Raw genomic sequence first — 19,231 nt, forward strand, 5'->3', positions numbered from 1 at the left:
GGGCAGACGCCAAGAAAGATTAATCACGAGATGAAAATAAGCGGAACACGTCCTTAGATGAAATTTAAAAAAGTTGGGAGATACGATTAAAACGAGTTTTATGATTATTTTGGAAGCAAAAGCCAAAAATTGAGATCATAGGTGGGTGCAAAAATAATTCTCCACTCGTCGGTTAGAACTAAACACTCTGCCTCTGTTCAAAATCGCCTTCACTTTTGACCTCGGTGGACTTTTTTCCCGATCATATGTTGTAAGCATATTTTATAGGTCGAGATAAAAAAAGATGTCACACATATGTGTTGCTGGCAGAATTGTTAATAAATTTTATGGAAAGTTATGGAAAGAAAAGCGTGCGTTACTACGATAACGAAGTATGAATAGATGAAATATATTTACATCTGGTAGCAGTCGGAAGCTGTATGTACTTATACGACTTCAACTACGACTTCGTTTCAAAATATTTAACATTCCTGTCAATACAAGACTGATAACAGCAAAGAATAGAATTATTGTTTGAAATTGGAGTCGTAGGAATATTACGATACCTTTTGACTACTACTACATGTAAATATTCCTGATCTATTCATACTTTATCTATTCATTTATTCGTATCGATATTTGTGGTATAGCCGAGAGGTGCCACATAACTTCCTTTAGCGTGCATTTCTGATAATATCACAATAGATATTTAAAATATAATTCCAGAAATAGAAAGTTCATTGGCCTTCGATAAATACATAAATACAATAAGCTCATCAATAATAACAGAAAGCTTCCTATATTTCCATTCAAGAGTTGTTAAGTCGTTCGATTCGAGATTACAAGCGAGCGTATTAGAAAATAATCTGAAAACGAAGAAAATAATCGATCGAACTTGCCTGTTAAATATTCTCGTCTCGATCGAGCACAGACATTTTTAACGATATAACAGTGTAAGAGTTAGTACATAACGTTATCTCATAAAACGACACAGAAAGTCAGAGAAAACGTTACTTTTACATCAGACGAACGTCAACCGCGGATTACTGTTCTATTGCGAGTGAGAATGTAGCGAAGTTTACGTCCGATGACTAGGCACTACTGTTGCCATAAACAGGAAAATAACTCGCGCGTGTAAAGCGTTCAGAATTTTGGCACCTTTCTTCCATAACTATTTAATAACGACATCGTTGTTGTTATTTTGACCTATAAAATATTAACAACGGATGTATGGCTGGGGAAAACTGCGACAACCTGTACATGGTATATTAACCTATGCTCGAATATCAAATACCAGACTCTTCTTCTCTATAAAACACGTTAGATACTCGTTTCCTTAAATGGGCGGCTATATAACACCGAGTATTCTTGTGTGAAAGATACCAGTTTGCCAGGTAGTTTTATCGATGGAGGTCACCGGAAAATCTGGGTCGGAAGATCCTCTGTGTAATCTTTTTTCTATAGGTATAGATAGTCTCTCGTAATCGGGCCAAAAAGCCATAGTCTTAAAATGGTAGAAGATCGATGAAAATTCGACTAGCAAAGATTAAATTAGAAGCGATTTCAGATGCCTGAAAAATTTCTTGAAAGCTATTTTTTATCCACGTGTATCTACGCAGGGATATTAGTATACAGCGAAATTGATTAATCTTGTTTTCTTCTCCGCTAATTTCGATGAAAATCACTCGGACAGAAAATCATTTACGATGTAACAACTCGGAATATATTAACACGAATCGTTCAGTTTCTAGCTCGTTGAGTTTCTTTTCAAATACGGTATGAAAAATCTCGCTAATCCCGTAAGACTAATTAAAGGCGAATAGCGATAAGCTATGGCAAATGGACTGGTAAATATTAACTAATTTAGTTGAATAAAATATGGCACGATAACTCCTCGATGAACAAGTTACATAACTCGAACATCTACCGATCTAAAAACGAATAATAATTTATAACAGTCGGTTTAACGTATCGTAACGCATCGCACTTTACAATCTCACTCGCGTTGTTCAACTTGAAATCAAAGATTCCCCAGACATTTAAATTGGCTGAAAATTCTTCGGATTTCTAGATTGAAAGAGATTTTGGAAACAGATTTGGACCTTCGTAGTTGGAAAACTTGCTGTTAAGCTTCGTTGAGCCTTTAATTAGTTCTTCTCTGTACGTAGGACACCACGTTTCACGGGACTTTCTCCCTTTCATTGTCGATCGATCGATCGACGAAAAACGCTAAGACCAGCAGTCGCAACGAGAATCGTTGATCGTGGAGCGCACTCATCGTGATTAATCCAGACAGCGGTATCGAATGTTTGCAATTAGAACTCCAGTTTGCAGCAAGAACGTGGGAAACACGAAATAGTCGTGCAATTAATGCCTCGCGTTGATTACCGCGTACGATCGTTGAATCGGTTAAGCTGATTAACGAACGACGCGGTTTAACACCTAGACTACCAAAGTAAAACAAATTCTAAAACGATACGCGGCCGAGGAGCGTGAAAGTTGCAACACGATGAGCATCCTATGAATAACAGATGAAACTCTCTCGAATTGAAATAAAAACAGCAAGCCGCGCTAAACTGCACGATAAGATGGCTTCTCCCATAAAATACAGTCAACGAGGAAACCGTGCTAACGAGTAACCGCGTTCCGTGCTCCAGAAACTAGGGGATTAAATCTGGTCGTGATTTTTGTCTCTACTCGCGTTCGTATGGAAGTCGAGCCAAGAAAATATATCCCAAACCTAATGTTATTCGGAAAAGTGTTTCGAATAAAAGTTACTTTGTTTCGGTTGGGATATCTCGCGAAGGCCATAAATCTTATGTAGGTGAACGTGCCTTTGAGACTTCAAGGCGATCTTTGCTTTTAAAATGGAATTATACATTTTTTTATACATCATTCGGTGTATTTTTTAATTCTCTATGAAAAAGTATTAAGCTACTCGGGTTGACAAATGACTAGATTAAATGATACTTTAACTTTAATCTTGTAAAACTTATCGTAGGAAAGACGAGGAACGCAGCGCTTTTACCTTCGCGTTCTCCTTGTATTTCATACATCGCAAGTTGATGGAACTCGATGAAATTAATATGAAAATATGGATTTAAACAAAGCATTTTCAGATACGAGTACCTTGATACCTTTCTGTAGAGAATGAAAGACCGCATCGAACGCTGTGTAACAAGATGTGTAGCTCCATTCAGAAAGCAATGATCTCGATCACCCAAGATCACCTTGAGATATCGTCATAACGCGTAAGTTTAGTTTTCTATCTAATCTGCTAAAATGTTATACGAAATAACGTAAAACGATATTCGAATTAAAGGAGCATCGGTAATAAAATCAATCAAAATGGTAATTAAACTTAAAACCGATTGATAGAACGACGAAAACGAAGCGATACGTTGTTCGAACGTGAGAAGAACAAAATATTTCCGAATAGTAATTGTTTGAACTTGAATTCTACGTGTTGTAGTAGTAGATTGCTGAACTTATTTCAACGATCGCATATTTCATAGATAATATTTAATACTTATGATTGCGTAATGGAATAAAGAGTAAAATTGTGAGAATCCAATGGCAATTAAGATTATCTCTTACCTGTGGGATGATACTTGAGAAATAATTGTTTCTTTGGCGAGATAATGACGAACATTCTTATGTGCGGTATCTCGGTTCGAAATCTTTGAGACAGCTTGAAATTATGGAAAATTTACAGTCAGCGAGAGCGAGTGAAAACACAGTAATAAAATCATTTTCGTCTTAGGGAGACACGTGGAAATTTTTAAAATTTCAGATATTTCGACTCTATCGAAGTCAAATTTCTTCTTGCTTTCCAAATATCGTGAAACTCAGCCGATTCCTTTTGTCAATTTCGATTTTTAACCGAGTCGTCTATAAATTACAAATAATTACAAATAATCGATCGAGGAAGAAAAATTCGATTTGATGTTCCAAGATACGATTCGTTCCTTTTTCACGATATAAAGAACGCGGTTAACGCAATGCGCGTTATCTTATGCAAGATGTTCTTCGTAAAGATACAAAGTAAAATCAAAGTAAACGTCTGAAACGTGATTAGGAGCAGTGTAATCAAACTTCGAAATAACGCGTTGAAAGATAGGAGCAGTAACAGGCTTGAGTAACGCTGCTCTTGCGATAGAGACGTCCGACCTAAATCTAGTTTTTACGATAGCTGACTGATAGGTCAAATTAAATACGTAAATGGCTAATATTCGCGTGATACGGAAACGTTTGTTGTATTCGCGTTCGTTTCTTGTGCAACTTCGATTCAATTTTATTTTTGTATCGTTATTTGCTTTCACAAGAATATTGCAATCGAAGGTTGAGACATTTGTGTCCTATTTATATGCACAAGTTATTACGTCAACCTATTTTTCGATATTATTGGTGTTGCCGTACCATAACTATGGTTTTATGATACGTCAATACGAGATTTTAATCTTTCGGTATATTTAGATTTCAGTATCTTTAAAAAGAATCATGCGTCTAAGGGTCGAGTCGAGTCTCACGCAAGAATCGATCTCGAACGAAACATTTTCGCTTCGCTTTCGTTGACCAACGCGAGATTTCGTGTTGGATCCCGATCGAATCAAGGACAAACATTTTTCACAAGATTACAAAAGCTGGTCGCGAGCGGTCGAGACTCGACCCGGATCTAGACGCTATGAGTGGTAGTGCAAACCAGTCTTCGCGGATATGTACCGTCTAATTGACGTTCTCTGCCTACGTGTGTATTGTATCTAATTTTATGATTAGACAACTTCCTCTCGTCTCTTTGCGAGAAATTAGGAAAAATTGACGTATCCTTCTTAGAAATGTTTAAACAAACCAAGAAGACAGGCATGGCAAACATTAAAACGCAATGACTCACGGTCAGATTTGGTCGTGCTAGACATTTTTACTCTCTTTTTCCTTCCAATTCGTGGTTCAGTCTGAACAATGAAATTATCAATTTTTCATTTTGTATCCAAATATCAGGCTTGGCTATTATTCAAATAAACTATTCATCACAAAGTAGTCATTATGACGATATATCGTATGTTTAATTCAAATAATGAATCTCGGACTTATCCAATTAAATAGGGAATCTTTGAAAGCGTAAAAATTCTGAAAACTTTGCAACTAAGTCAATACGAGCACGCTGGCTTTTTATTTTTAGTAATGTCAACGACTGAGCGATACCCTATTACGCGATTACCGCGTGTCCTTGACACGTACAGATTTTCCTCTTTTATTATCCTATTATTATTTATTATTCCTATTGTTATTACGATCAATTGCTCGATCGTGTAAAGAGCGTCAAAGTAATCGTTCGAGTTCCTACCTCTCTGATATTTTATTCCAATCCGATTTATTTTCACGTTTTAATTTTGCATTAATTTGATTTAAAAAGCTTCGCTTGGAGGAGACGATCGATTTCGAAATACGCTTCGAGCATAGTTCACGATGTTCACATTTTCTTTAGATCATCGTCACCTTCCTCGACCACCTGAAGCAATGCTGACATTTTCTACCGTCGAATACATTTCCATAAACTTTTTTCATGTACCAGCCTTCGTGACTTTCATTTACTTTCGATAGATACAGTATGTTTAATAACAATTACATAGAAAATTACACAGACAGGAAATTTCATCGTTGAACTTTATCGAAAGCGTAGAAATGCAGAAATTAATCATTCAGGCCGCTACCTTTTAAAAGTTTCTATCAATTACTACGATCAACGGACGACCATGTATCTACCGGTGAATAATCGATCGATATCGATTCGGCGTGAGATTTATTCCAGTCAGGATCACTTCAAAATGTACGTCGCGTACTGCCGAATTATTTAAGATGTTTTAGCCGTTACGGTAACGAGTCTAACATAAATCGATCCATAAATCGTTCTCTTATGCAGCTGTTTGTAAAAATAATCGTCAGCAAAGAATTTCTATGTCATAGTTGCTACCCGCAAACAATGTCCGCACGTTTTTCTCAAATTTCGCTACGAACGTTCCGGACAACCCGTTATTATCGCAGAAATGTGTCAGCTCTTACCTTGCGGTACCGCGTGTTCAGAAGCGTTACGCATACCGATCGATGGATCGATGTCATCGATATCAAGTCAATCCTGCTTAGAATATACGGTCCCGTGTAAAAGTTTTGCGATTGAACCATTTACACTACTCGTCTTACAACAACCAGCTAGGAATATCTTTAGGCAATGTTTCTACGTGCTTACTACTCTTGCACAACTGAACTAATATCACCAGTGAAATTTCACGAATCACTGATTAGAAGATATTAATATCAATAGCTTGTCTTACATAATAGAAACTAGTTTGATAGCGATTAAGGAAAAGAGGAATTTTCCTACGGTTTGGAGGCTCGATCGAAACGAATGACATCACCAAGCGAAAATAGTTGCTTAAAGAGCGACAAAAAATCGGTGTCGGAATACCTTCGCGTATATGTCGTCTCCTAGCCGGCGGAGGAGCGCCGGTTCGTCGCCTCCTGGCGTAGGTGTGAACCGGTACGATCAGCCTCGGCCTGGGTATGAGAAATCCACTTTGACTATTCCCTGTCCGATTCAATTCGCTCGATTCGCTGTCAGTCGTGCTGCTGCTACTCGATCTCCTCGACTCGCGATCCTCCCTGGCCGACGAGTCAACGCGGCTACCATCCAGAACACCCTCCAGCTGAGAGATCACCTCGGCATAAGGTTGTCTGTACTCGTCCTCCCTCGACGGAGGTTTGCTTCTCGCGTTACTTGCCCAATTGACGCCACACTCGCGCCAGCTGGCCTCGTAAAGAAGCTCCATCGCCCTTCCTCGAGTCGCGTCAGGGTCCAACAGCAGCTCTGGGTCCTCCAACACCGCTCTGCCAGGGTAACTTCTCACTTTCATGGCCGGACGAATCTCGGGATTTCCAGAATTCCCACCTCTCTCAGAGCTTCCTTCGAAATTCACGAAAAACGAAGAAACGGAGTATTCTCTTTCGTAGTTTGTTGGTCAAGCACGAGAGACTTTTACAGACAGAGCGACGGATCTTGGCCGTTGAACGAGATCAGATAGCAAGAGACACGTCGGAGCGTTGCTCCGAGACGATAGTTTGATCCAGTGGGCGACCTTGGACATGATTCACCGCGCTGGACATTTTCCAACGCCTTCAGCTCGCGTTTTTCGCTTAGGAACGTGTAGATCGTACGGGCTGTTAAGAATCACGAGGGTTCCTGCCGCTCTTACGATCGGAATCGGTGTCTGCCGTTCGTTTGGAAACCCTCCGTGAATTTGACCGTGGGAACGAGTACTTCGACGTTGATCTGGCGTTCATCCAGTCGGAAGATCGATGAACGTTTCCCTCGATCGTTTCGTCCTTTCCGTTTGACTTTGCAACAGCCCTTCGAGTCAGAACTGTCGAACTCTTAAAAGGTCGAGCGTTTTCGAGTCGTATAGAAAACGCTAGGAAACACGTGTCTCTGAGAACTACCTGGATTGCTTTCGGAACGAATCGACGAGTTCAGCATCCGTCGAAAAGTTCCAGCGACTCCCCGCCGGTTCATGCTTCGAGACAACGCGCAAACGACAGCCGGCAGCGATGGAAAACTGCGAGTTGCGCGATTTTCGAGCGGCTAATTCCAGGTCTGTCACGAAGCAGAACAATGACGCGCTACTATTCTTAGTTCCGGCTCGATTCCTTCCGATACAAATCGGATCTCTCGATTCCGCAATGACAGGTAAACGGTTCGATCTTTCTCTCCGCCTCGAATCTATCTCGCGTACTTCTCCGCTTAAATCTTATCGTTCTCAGCTTTGTCACTTTTCATTGTTCCTGTACCTAAAACTCGTTAACTCTGATAGATGAAAACCCAAGTTTCCTCGGTGCTTCAGATCGAAGAACGTTGTTTTCTCAACAAGTCACGTAGAAGACACACGACGACCGGATCGATAGATCGGTTGCTTGCGCAAGAGATCCGATGGACAATGAAATCACGGTTCCGTCTTCACTCGCGTTTCCACTTGGATCGATCGGTTTTATCGACAAAGAAATTTCGATGGTTATTCGACGACGAGACGAAAACGACTTGGATCTCGTAGAGAAAAGTGCGAGCAAATGTAAGAGGAGTAAGAGCGAACGATGTTTTCACAAAGAAGGATCCTGTGGCGAACGAGGATACAGGCAGGACCACTCCTTCGAGACTGACGCTCACTGACAGCGTTCGCGACTGGTGAAAAGTACGCCCGCAAAGAGCGTGCACGAGAAACTCCCTTCCCCTCCGATTGCCAATCCCCCCACCAGTTCGCTGTTAGCGAGAGAAAGGACAGTGGTTCTCAGGCGAATGCGATTGCCCTCGACGCGACCACTCCCACGTAAGTATGTACAAGTATATCGGGTGACTCGAGAATACTGCAAGATACTCTTATCAACTTGTACGATATAATTGAGGTAGTAAAAGACTAGATATCGCATATTTGTTGTGTCAGCCGATGCGCTCCGAGCATTCGCGTTCAAATTCTTCGTTTTGGTGACATGAAATTCCACGACTAATTCCATTAAGAGGCAACCATATTGCGTGTGACATTGCAGATTCGTATCGAATTATATAAAAAGAGAAGAAACGGATATATCACGGAGATATACGCGAATCGACTGGAACTTTTCCCATTATCCTTCGAGAAATACCTGTCTCGCGGTTTCCTTTTGTCCGTTTGTCTCGTAATTGTTAGCACGCAAGTTCAACGACGAACGAACGATCGGAAACGATGCACCAATTACGTTTCCCCTGAATCGACTCGTTTATCTTTCGTAAATCGCAATGAAATAACATAGCCTAATTGCGAGAACAAGTGGGAAACACTACGAGCAAAAGTGGAGCAATCTTGGTTGGAACTGTTTCTCGCGTTTTGCGCTCGATTCCTCGGCTTCGTATTCCCCTTTCCTTCATTTTTCTCATCGTGTCATTATTTCCCATTTGTGGAATGCTTTACATTTTGCTTTTTAACGCGGGTAGATTTCTCTAATAAGCCCGATGTAATTAATTCTTTTTCTTCTTGTATCTTCCTTTTCTTTTTCAAGCAATTCTTGAAATTCTAACTTTCTTTCTTTTTGCTTCGATTCTACGCCTCGCGTCGACGTAATTTTTAATTTGCAAATTTGCTTCAAGACGAAACGGTTCTCCATAAGCAAAGAGTAACACGCGTGACAACTAAATTTTCTAAAATAACACGTATCTTGCGAAATATGACAGACGTTAATATTACGTTCGATGTTCTCTATGTTTTCTATACATATATTTAAAAGTACACGTCCCGTTATTACATTTAAATCTACTCTCCTTACTGCTATAACGATGACTCACGATTTTATTATCCCGCGATGCACATGATTGCTAAGGTTCGGATAAAAAAATAATTTCATGCAAATTATTACCAAGTGAACAACTTGTAATATAATTTTACCGTTAAGATTTTACTTAAATTATCGTGGAAATGGTCGAGTTTCCTCCATGTCAGATACTAAAAACTATCGCTAATACATGGTTAATTCACACTTTCATTTGCTCGTCCCTCTCAATTTACTCTAATCGTTATGATTTTCCTACCACCACATTTCACTTCTATCGCTGTAATTTCATATATTTTATTCATACGCACAAAAGTTTCTAGTTTTACGTATAAACTTTAATCGATTCGGCATGTACGCTGTTTAACGAGACTATTGTACCAAGAGGAATCCTTGCAAAGCGATTAACCTACAGATTTCGTTCTCTTTGCCAACGGCACGAACAAAATTTAAACTTACGCTAAAAGTGTTATAAGAGAAAGTTTAACGTTAGAAAGTATATCGTATATAATTCATCGCGATTAAAATTCAATCGAAGATAGAATAAGCTTATTATATGATTCGAAATTTTAAAAATCTACCTTCAATTTGTAGGTATACGGGTCTCGTTTTCTCTCCATTATCTACCGGTACGTAGCAACAACGAGCAAAAAATCTAAATCGGTCATCGTTTGAAAATTTGAAATTAGCCTCAAAGTACCAACCATGCTATTTTAGCAGGTATTTTTATCTAAATTCGATCATTAAAAACCATCTAAAAGAATTACGGATTTGCTGTGACACAATTAAAATGGATCCTACTATTGTTACGATTACGATCATAGCAGTGTCCGAGAAGTTACGTATAGTTACATAGGTACGTAAAATTATACGCATGACGTTATGCTGGTGATAATATGCGAGTGAAACATGGATTTGGTTTACACGTTTCCGTCAGGCGGATTATGCTCGCTTCGTTTCACAGATACTTCCGATTTGTCACAAAATGACACGAAACAATTTTGTTTTATAAATACATTATAACCGTTGTATTTTTTAATTACTATGCTATCACGGTACACCAACTTCCGAGAGAAAGGCCAGTGGTTCTCATCCTTCGTCATTGGATGAAACTATTTATTTTCTATTTCGTTTCTATCGAAACATCACATCTTAAATAATTTAAAAACCAGCCACAAAATAGGGAGGAAATTACCAAATAGCTTCTTATAGTCTTACAATCGATTTATTATAGACCGATTTAATATATTACATTTATTTTGCAGATTAATTAATGTAATAATTATTGGAAGGAATGTACGAAAGAAAATGATGAGAAGCGAGGAAGGAATTAATTGCCCCGAAATTGGTCGGCTCTTCCTCCAAAGAAAATCCTCATTTTAATTAATAAATTGACCAGAGATACTATCGCTATAAATACACCGTTCTATGCTGTATAATCATTGAATCTCTTCCTGTTGAAGAGACTCGTGTTCGTAATTATTTGCGCAATCGTTACGCGACTTGACGTTAAACGTTACACGTTTACACAGTTGGCTTAATCGTGGCTATTACACGTAAAAATTCGCGTTATTACGTTGCACGTGACCCATTGCATTCGAATTTAATTGTAGTATCGTTGTTGGTTGCGCAAATCGTGTCTGAATGCGCTCAACCAGCACCGGAAGTAAAAGGAAATTTCGCCAAGAATGAAGCTTCTTTGTACGACTATAATAAAATACTCGTATGAAATGGCCCGATGTGAAAAAATACAAATTCGTCAACTACGATCGCTCGTTGCGAGGCTAGCTTACGTGGTAGGTACGAAACAGATTTTGTTACGACGTAAAATATTTGTTGAAAAGGAGAAAATTTTCAACGCAATTTCAACCGACAACGTTATACCAGCGCGCCATCGACATAGAATATTCGAAATTCATAAGAAAATTATTACTAGTCATTGGATCGAATTAGAGAACGTTAAAAATCTATTTTTAAATATTTATATTCGTACGTATCGCGATAATTTCTCTCGTTACGTACATATGTAATTTACTTTCGATGTAAAGTGAAATCGTGTATTGTTTGCCGACTGGAGAATTAATTTTCGAAACTTTTAAAATTTGTTCGAAAGAAAAAAGCAGAAAGAGAAGAGAAAGGTGGTTCAAAGTTATTAATAGACTATTCTACTTAACGATGGAGAGTAATGCTTATAATACATCGTATTTTTATTATACTTTCATCGCAATTCCAGAAAATATATTCGCTAGTTTGAAATTTCGAAAATATTAGCATATTTTAAGCCGAGTTCGTCGGATATAGAGCGAAATTTGCTTAAATAGGAGGTTGATTCTTATCGTTGGCAAAGAATGCGGAGTATTTTCAGTAACATTTTATTTATAACTACCGCTATGGGAACCGGTTTTTCGGAAGAAAAGGCAAAGAAGCTTGAATCATTCGGTTCCTGTAAAGAACGATGAATCACGCGTTGCATGGTTTGCGGGATTAAAGCGAATTTATTGAAAGTTTCTCGCTAATCAAATGGCAACTTTATCGAACAAAGAAAACGGATGATATTTTTGCTCCGACGTACTTGGATATATTCGCAATACGATAGAGTTCATCCAACGTCGAATTAGAATTTCCTCCAAACTTAAAATCGCAAGGAACTCTATTCGTTTATGATTGCAACGGTTGCAGATTCTCGCCAATCAAATGGCAACTCTATCGAACAAAGAAAGCGGATGATATTTTTGTTCCGACATACTTGGATATATTCACAATACGATAGAGTTCATCGAACGTCGAATTAAAATTTCCTCCAAACTTAAAATCGCAAGGAACTCTATACGCTCGTTTATGATTACAACGATCGCGGATTCTCGCTAATCAAATGGTAACTCTATCGAACAAAGGAAACGGATGATATTTTTGCTCCGACGTACTTGGATATATTCGCAATACGATAGAGTTCATCGAACGTCGAATTAGAATTTCCTCCAAACTTAAAATCGCAAGGAACTCTATACGCTCGTTTATGATTACAACGATCGCGGATTCTCGCTAATCAAATGGTAACTCTATCGAACAAAGGAAACGGATGATATTTTTGCTCCGACGTACTTGGATATATTCGCAATACGATCGAGTTCATCGAACGTCGAATTAGAATTTCCTCCAAACTTAAAATCGCAAGGAACTCTATACGTTCGTTTATGATTACAACGGTTGCAGATTCTCGCCAATCAAATGGCAACTCTATCGAACAAAGAAAGCGGATAGTATTTTTGTTTCGACGTACTTGGATATATTCGCAATACGATAGAGTTCATCGAACGTCGAATTAGAATTTCCTCCAAACTTAAAATCGCAAGGAACTCTATACGCTCGTTTATGATTACAACGGTTGCAGATTCTCGCTAATCAAATGGCAACTCTATCGAACAAAGAAAGCGGATGATATTTTTGTTCCGACATACTTGGATATATTCGCAATACGATCGAGTTCATCGAACGTCGAATTAGAATTTCCTCCAAACTTAAAATCGCAAGGAACTCCATACGCTCGTTTATGATTAAAACGGTCGCAGATTCTTGCCAATCAAATGGCAACTCTATCGAACAAAGAAAACGGATGATATTTTTGTTCCGACGTACTTGGATATATTCGCAATACGATAGAGTTCATCGAACGTCGAATTAAAATTTCCTCCAAACTTAAAATCGCAAGGAACTCTAACGCTCGTTTATGATTACAACGGTTGCAGATGTTATCGATTTTCCACGTGGAAAACAATAGGACGGGCAGTGTGTAGGCAAAACGGCGAAGAAATTTTCGTGCGGCGACGCAAGAGGGCATAACGGTACGCTATGCGGCCGCAGGGAACAACGATCGACCTCGACTTGCCTGACTCGGCGAATAAACTGAAATTGCACGGCGCGAGAAAGATCAACAGCCATCGTGATTCCGTCGTTCGCGAAGCCCCTTCGTCGGAGACGACGATTTTCCGCCTATACTCGTTAAAGCATGGCCAACTATTTATAACCGGAACGCATGGAAAAGCGTAATCGCGCACAGTTTCCTCCAACGAGTCGGTTGCGTTCGACTGGAATTACTCGCGCGAGCTGTACGACGAAATCCTTTCGGCTCGACGTTCTTTCAATTTTATTTCGACCGATTGTTAAAATATATATCCAAATAAATCGGATCGATATTTCTTACGTTTTCCAACTACGATACTCGCGAAAGAATATCATTCTGGACAAGGGAAAGGTCTGTGTGACTCACCCTCCATAACGTACACGATGGACCCAACATCTCCTTCGCGAATGATGGTTGAACCCGCCGAGAAGGTAACAGGATACATGCAGTCCACGATCTCGCGGATTTGCGTCAGCTCCAAGTTCTTCATGAAGTCATTATCCAAAATGGCTGCTTTGATGAGATCGCGAGACCTACGAAGGAAGAAACAGTCAGACATCGTTTTGTCGAAGGTTTCCCTTTTAATCGTAAGAAGATTATTAGAAACAAGGCTGATTTGGGAAAAAAGAAGAAGAAAAAGTTTATAAATTCCGATGAATGTTCATCCGTTAGATCGCGGTACTAAATCCGAATAATCGATAAGAATAGAACTGAAAATTAAGATAAAATAAAAAGTAAAATAAAAAGCGTTATCGCCACTCTAAATAAACGCAAAAAGTGTTTGACGTATACCAGGCTATCTTCTTGCATACTTGTTCAGTAAACAACTTATGGCCTGTAACAGGTGCACCGTGATAAACACGATTCGGTACTTTTGATGTTGCACTTGCAAAATAAACGCGAGTATTACCATCGTAACGTCATATCCTTAACGTTAAACGTCTTACGTAGACATTTAATACGAAAATTGCTACGAAGATTTCTACGACTTCTTCCTGACTGACTTATTCTAACTTTTTTTTCCTTCCATACTAATCGTGTTGCGAGAGCAAAGCTTATTATCCTACGTGCGACTCGTCTAATAAATAATTCTGATAAAACAGTCGTGTTTGGAATTTATTCGTTATTTTGCGTAAAAGTGCGTGTCAATCGCGAAGCAAGATAATTTTTCAATGTTACTTTGCGACAAAATCGTGGTTTTCTAAATGCTTAAGCGCTCCGATAGAACAATGGAAAGTTTCAAGAATACAGCGTTTGGAAAGTTGCACGAGTGTTACCTACGACCGATCGAACAGAGTCGTCGATGAAAGAGGCTAGTTAAGAAACAACACGGGTAAAGTTAACGAAGCCACGTGTCGTGAATTAAAAGTATGCCGAATGTAACACCCTGTCACGTAGTTTCGCGGTGAATGCGATTTGTATAGGTGAAACCATGGCTCGAAATTGCACAAGCAACGACCAAATTTCACTCTTAACGATACGTTGTACGGTGATCGTTGAGTCATCGATCTCTCTGTGTATGGCCTTCGAATCAATAACAATGATAGACGAGTGCAATATCAGTATGAAATTTCGAATCGAATACGTTCCACTAGACGGATCAACCATCGACGCTTTAACACGAGGAACCGTGCCAGTTTCCTTCGCGATAACGTGAAACGTTTTTTCCTTTCAACGATAATATGGTTAAACAGGGAGTTAAAAATCAGTTCAAGAGGGAGTCTACCGTGTCGTTGTTTGTTCTACACTCGATACAGATAAATCTTAGACGATAACTTTTCCTTGATACACTGCAATAAGTAGCTGAAAGTCGCGTTACAACGAAACAAAAAGTGACGAATTCTGTACCTTTGCGGTTTCTGAAACTTGACGATTACCCGGGTGTCTTTGGTAAGTGGTTCAGCTGAAATTGCCTGTCTTTTGGATCTCTGGCCCGGCCCGATAGCGCCAGAGGCCAAACTGAAATCGACGATTTGCCGGAACTTGTCGATCTCGTTTTGAAGGTAACGAATAGTGGCGTCCCGTTCTTCCAATGCTTTCTCGAGTATCTCGATTACATCGTCGCGACGTCTAAGAGCTTGTGTTCTCTCGTACAATAATCGTTTCAGATCTCGTATCGAATCCATGATCAGAAAGATTTCCGACTGACGTTCGCTTCAATTGAGATTCGTCTGTTCTTGAGATTTTCCTCTCGCAGTTGATATACACCGAGATTCCGATGTGCTCTATCTTCGACGGTCCTTGTACTTCCACTTCCACTGCTGGTTTCTGTTTCTCATTGGACCATTTTTAGTACGCGTTGCAATTTTTAAAAAGTTCCCCTTGCCTTTTCATTAAAATATCTTTTATCCGACAACGTTTCGTTCAACGACAGTTCATCATCGAATCTTCTCCTTTCTTTTTCAAGCGTTCGTTCTTTACATGTTCGAGTTTTACGATTCCCGAGGGTTGAAACGAACGTTTGCTCTGCCGGATTGGCAAGATTCGAACGTTCAAAGGTGTTCGATCGTTGGGAGAGTTATTCCATCTCAAGTGTATGGAAAGGTACTTTTAATCTAAATATAGATCTTTAGAAAGCAAAAGTATCGTCAAACAATCGAAACTCCGATATATTATATCTTCGAAGATAGCTATCTGTTTAAACAACGGCGATACGAAGCGAATTTAAATCGTATACCTGTTAACAATAAGATAAGCGCACTTATTGCAATATACTCTCCTACTTTCTAACACGTATCACGCTTTGAAAACGATACCTAACAATTCCATCCGTCTTTTACGATTACACAGCTGATTACGAGACGGTAGCCTTTTTCGACTACATGATCTTTTTCAAATGTTGTTTCTACTATCTATGCTATTGCTATCAAAAGCAACCGAAAGCTAAGTAGATTGAATTTCTACCGGTGAAGATGAATTAGAAACGTACGATTCACACGATAGACACATACTTGGACTGAAACGCAAATTACACAAGATTATTAGAAGTAGAGTGTTAGAAATCGATTGATCTACTTAGAATCCCCGTTCGAGATAACGATCTATTTTAAAACTGACATTGACTCCGACAGCTGAGAGAGTGTGGACGCGTGTTGTATATTATCTTAAAATCGAACACCGATAAGTGTAAATTTTAGATATTGTTCTAATAATTACGCTACCTCCGTTGCTTCCAACGATTCCATCAAAGATATAATAATTCTCGATTATTTCGTAAATACAGTGGAACAGTTAATTGTTATTAAAACAGAACGATAGAAAATTCGTCGTCCTTTAAATCGAAAGTAGACGAAAGAAATGCAATTAGCATTTTCACCTAAGCAAATGTTTCTACGAAATCAGGTTTACGTTAAACAACGAGAAACTATAAGTTACTATAATAACGTGTTACGTAATCATCTTTAAAAAAGATTGTGTAACGAAAAAATTGACTGTTTTATTGGACAGCGTATTTTTTACCTTTTGCATCAATTTGTTCAAGCACGATGTTAGGTATCGCGATTATATAATGGCAATTTCAAACGTCGAGGCGTTCTTGAGCATCTCGATAGAACCGAGGTAGGTACGTAGGCATAACACTTTCGAAAATAAGAACGGAATAACAATGATCGACACCATTAGCGACTGTCTGTCTTTAGCAAGCATTCTTTCTCAATTAGAATTAGAAACGAACGGTTTGTTTTGAAATCATTCGAGAAAAAACCAACTGGTCCATGTTAATTCATCAACGAATCGCCAATACCAACGAAGCAATTGGTTCCAAGTTTTCGATCTTTAGGATTCTCTACTCGATGAGTCCAAGTTTGTAGAAGCGTACACGTAGGTATATTTCTATACGGCTAAAATCGTTTCTTCTTGTAAAAGATACAAGTGGAATAAGATTATCGCGGGAATAATTTTCAATAGAGATAGGGACAAAATAATAACGCGAATAATAAAGATCTTTATCACCGTGAAGTAGCAACGTTTCCAGTCACTTCGTATATTATATCGAAACGTCGTGTCCGCTAAACGATAGAAAATATTTTAGGCACTAACAATCGATAAATATACAGCGAAAGAAAATTGCAATGGTAACGAATCGTTTATAGAAATTTATATTACGTTCATTTCATAGTAATATTATTATTTGTATTATAAGTTTATCGATTGAAATTTATAACAAAGAAAATTTCATGACTCTCGACGATGTCCACGACGCTAACGTTATTTTTAAGGCAGCTACCTTATCTTTATCTTTGTCTTTATACAAAGTATCACTATTTTCGCACAAAACCCCACGAGTCACGGTAATCACCTCTCTGATACTATCGTGACAAATTATTAACAACGTTCGCGAAATTTACATAACTTTTAAACAAATTTTCTCTCCATACGATACACTTTGTCCTTCTCCTCTTTATTCGAAAAATACCGAACACTTCCGAACGCAAGAACTTAAAATTATAAAATGGCGCAATCGTACCATTCTTCCACCGAGTGCTCGATCGTTCGAACAATTTACAAATAAATATCACTAACATCAAATTTAATAGCTGTGTATATACACGGAATTATATATGTGTATAGATATCGATTTGTTCGATCGATCGCGAATGATAATGGCTTGGTCGTAGAACCGTCACTTGCAAGAGTCTCCGTCCAAATGACAAGAAAGGCCGTAGATTTGATCGAAAGAACTCGATGCTCCGTGAACGATGACCGTCGATTAGCGTGAGGTCGGATGTAAAAAAGGCACTGTCTTAATTATACGTTAATAATGAAACGTAGCTAATGTCTATTTAATGGTGGCCTGGGAATCGACGTGATATTCCGTGCCCGTGATTAACGATCGAATGCCAAGGGCAGAGAAATTTCTAATTCGACTCTTAACATCAAATTTCTGGATCGTAAGTAGCCATTGTGTTCCGTTGCAAATTTGTCTTTAATTTCTTTTAATGAAATGCAATAAGTTTATACGCGACTCGAATTAAGATCAAATTAGTAGATCATTGATGTAGATTAATCGATATTAATTCGTGGTACTTTCCATTTACCATATTTCACGACGTATTTGACGCAGAAATTGACCAATGTTTGGATATAAAACGCGATTATTTATTTAATTTAAGCAACGTAGAACGATGCGATTTGTCGTTGATTATTTCGTTTGTTTCACGCGAACGATTTAGTTTGTTCGTTAAAGGTAATCGACGAATAACTAGGTCAATCGTTTAAATCCGCACAAGTCCACGCTAACGACGTTATTCGTTGGATTAATCGACAAAAATCTACAAATATCGTATCTTCTATGATTTTGAAATCCGCGTTACTTTACTCCAACCACCGTCGCTCGTAAGGACGAGAAACAAGGATTTCGAATACTTTGTGATTTCATACATCAAATACGTTACACTATCGCCACTGTTTATTAAATTAACTGAGAAAACGACGTATGAACTATAGATACAGATGCGACGTATGTACCGAGAAGGTGCAAACTACATCTCAGACGTTGAACGCGAAACTGGTCGGAAAGGACCAAGCCGAAGAGACTACGATCGCGTAGGGCGAGAGACTAACGAGCAACTCGAGTTCGCGCACGGTCTATTTTTGAGATATAATCGCGACTCGCGCTTCCTCGAACACAGAACGCGCTAGTAGCGTACACACGTGAAACTAGCAGTCAGCACGTCGACCTGGCTGCGACGTATTTCGAAAAAAGTCCCCTTTCACCTAGCCTATCGCTCGTCTAGCATTCGTGATCAGCCTTCACGGCGAACCAATCTGTTCTTTCGGGCAATTTCACCGATTTTCCCGACCGATTTCGATCGACGCGACCGAAACTACGCCGAGGAATGCAAAGGGATCGTTGCAGTCGCAACGAGTCGCTACATCGTCCACCCTCTATGGCGCCATGTGACATGGAAGGAACACACCTTACACGTATGTCTATGATCACGTATCAAACGGTTAAAAAATTCATTTGACGTCGTTGCCTGTCACGTTTCAGTTATGCGCGCGATT

At 39.0% G+C, this 19,231-nt stretch overlaps 1 protein-coding gene across 3 annotated transcripts in view; it reads right to left on the reverse strand.

Moving 5' to 3' along the window:
* Positions 1-19,231, reverse strand: part of LOC132911070 (cGMP-dependent protein kinase, isozyme 2 forms cD4/T1/T3A/T3B) — a 58,010-nt gene that overhangs the window by 13,978 nt on the left and 24,801 nt on the right. The window contains exons 1-2 of one of the 3 annotated variants that reach the window (XM_060967451.1): positions 15,074-15,405; positions 13,592-13,758 (exon numbers count right to left, since the gene is read on the reverse strand). In XM_060967451.1, coding sequence (XP_060823434.1) covers positions 13,592-13,758; positions 15,074-15,351 — 445 coding nt within the window. In that variant the 5' untranslated portion in view covers positions 15,352-15,405. Of the gene's footprint in view, positions 1-6,442; positions 6,928-13,591; positions 13,759-15,073; positions 15,406-19,231 lie in introns of those variants that run through there. The other 2 variants (XM_060967450.1, XM_060967452.1) reach the window with 2 other exon arrangements.

The sequence above is a fragment of the Bombus pascuorum genome, chromosome 10 (assembly GCF_905332965.1).
Source record: "Bombus pascuorum chromosome 10, iyBomPasc1.1, whole genome shotgun sequence".
NCBI lineage: Eukaryota > Metazoa > Arthropoda > Insecta > Hymenoptera > Apidae > Bombus > Bombus pascuorum.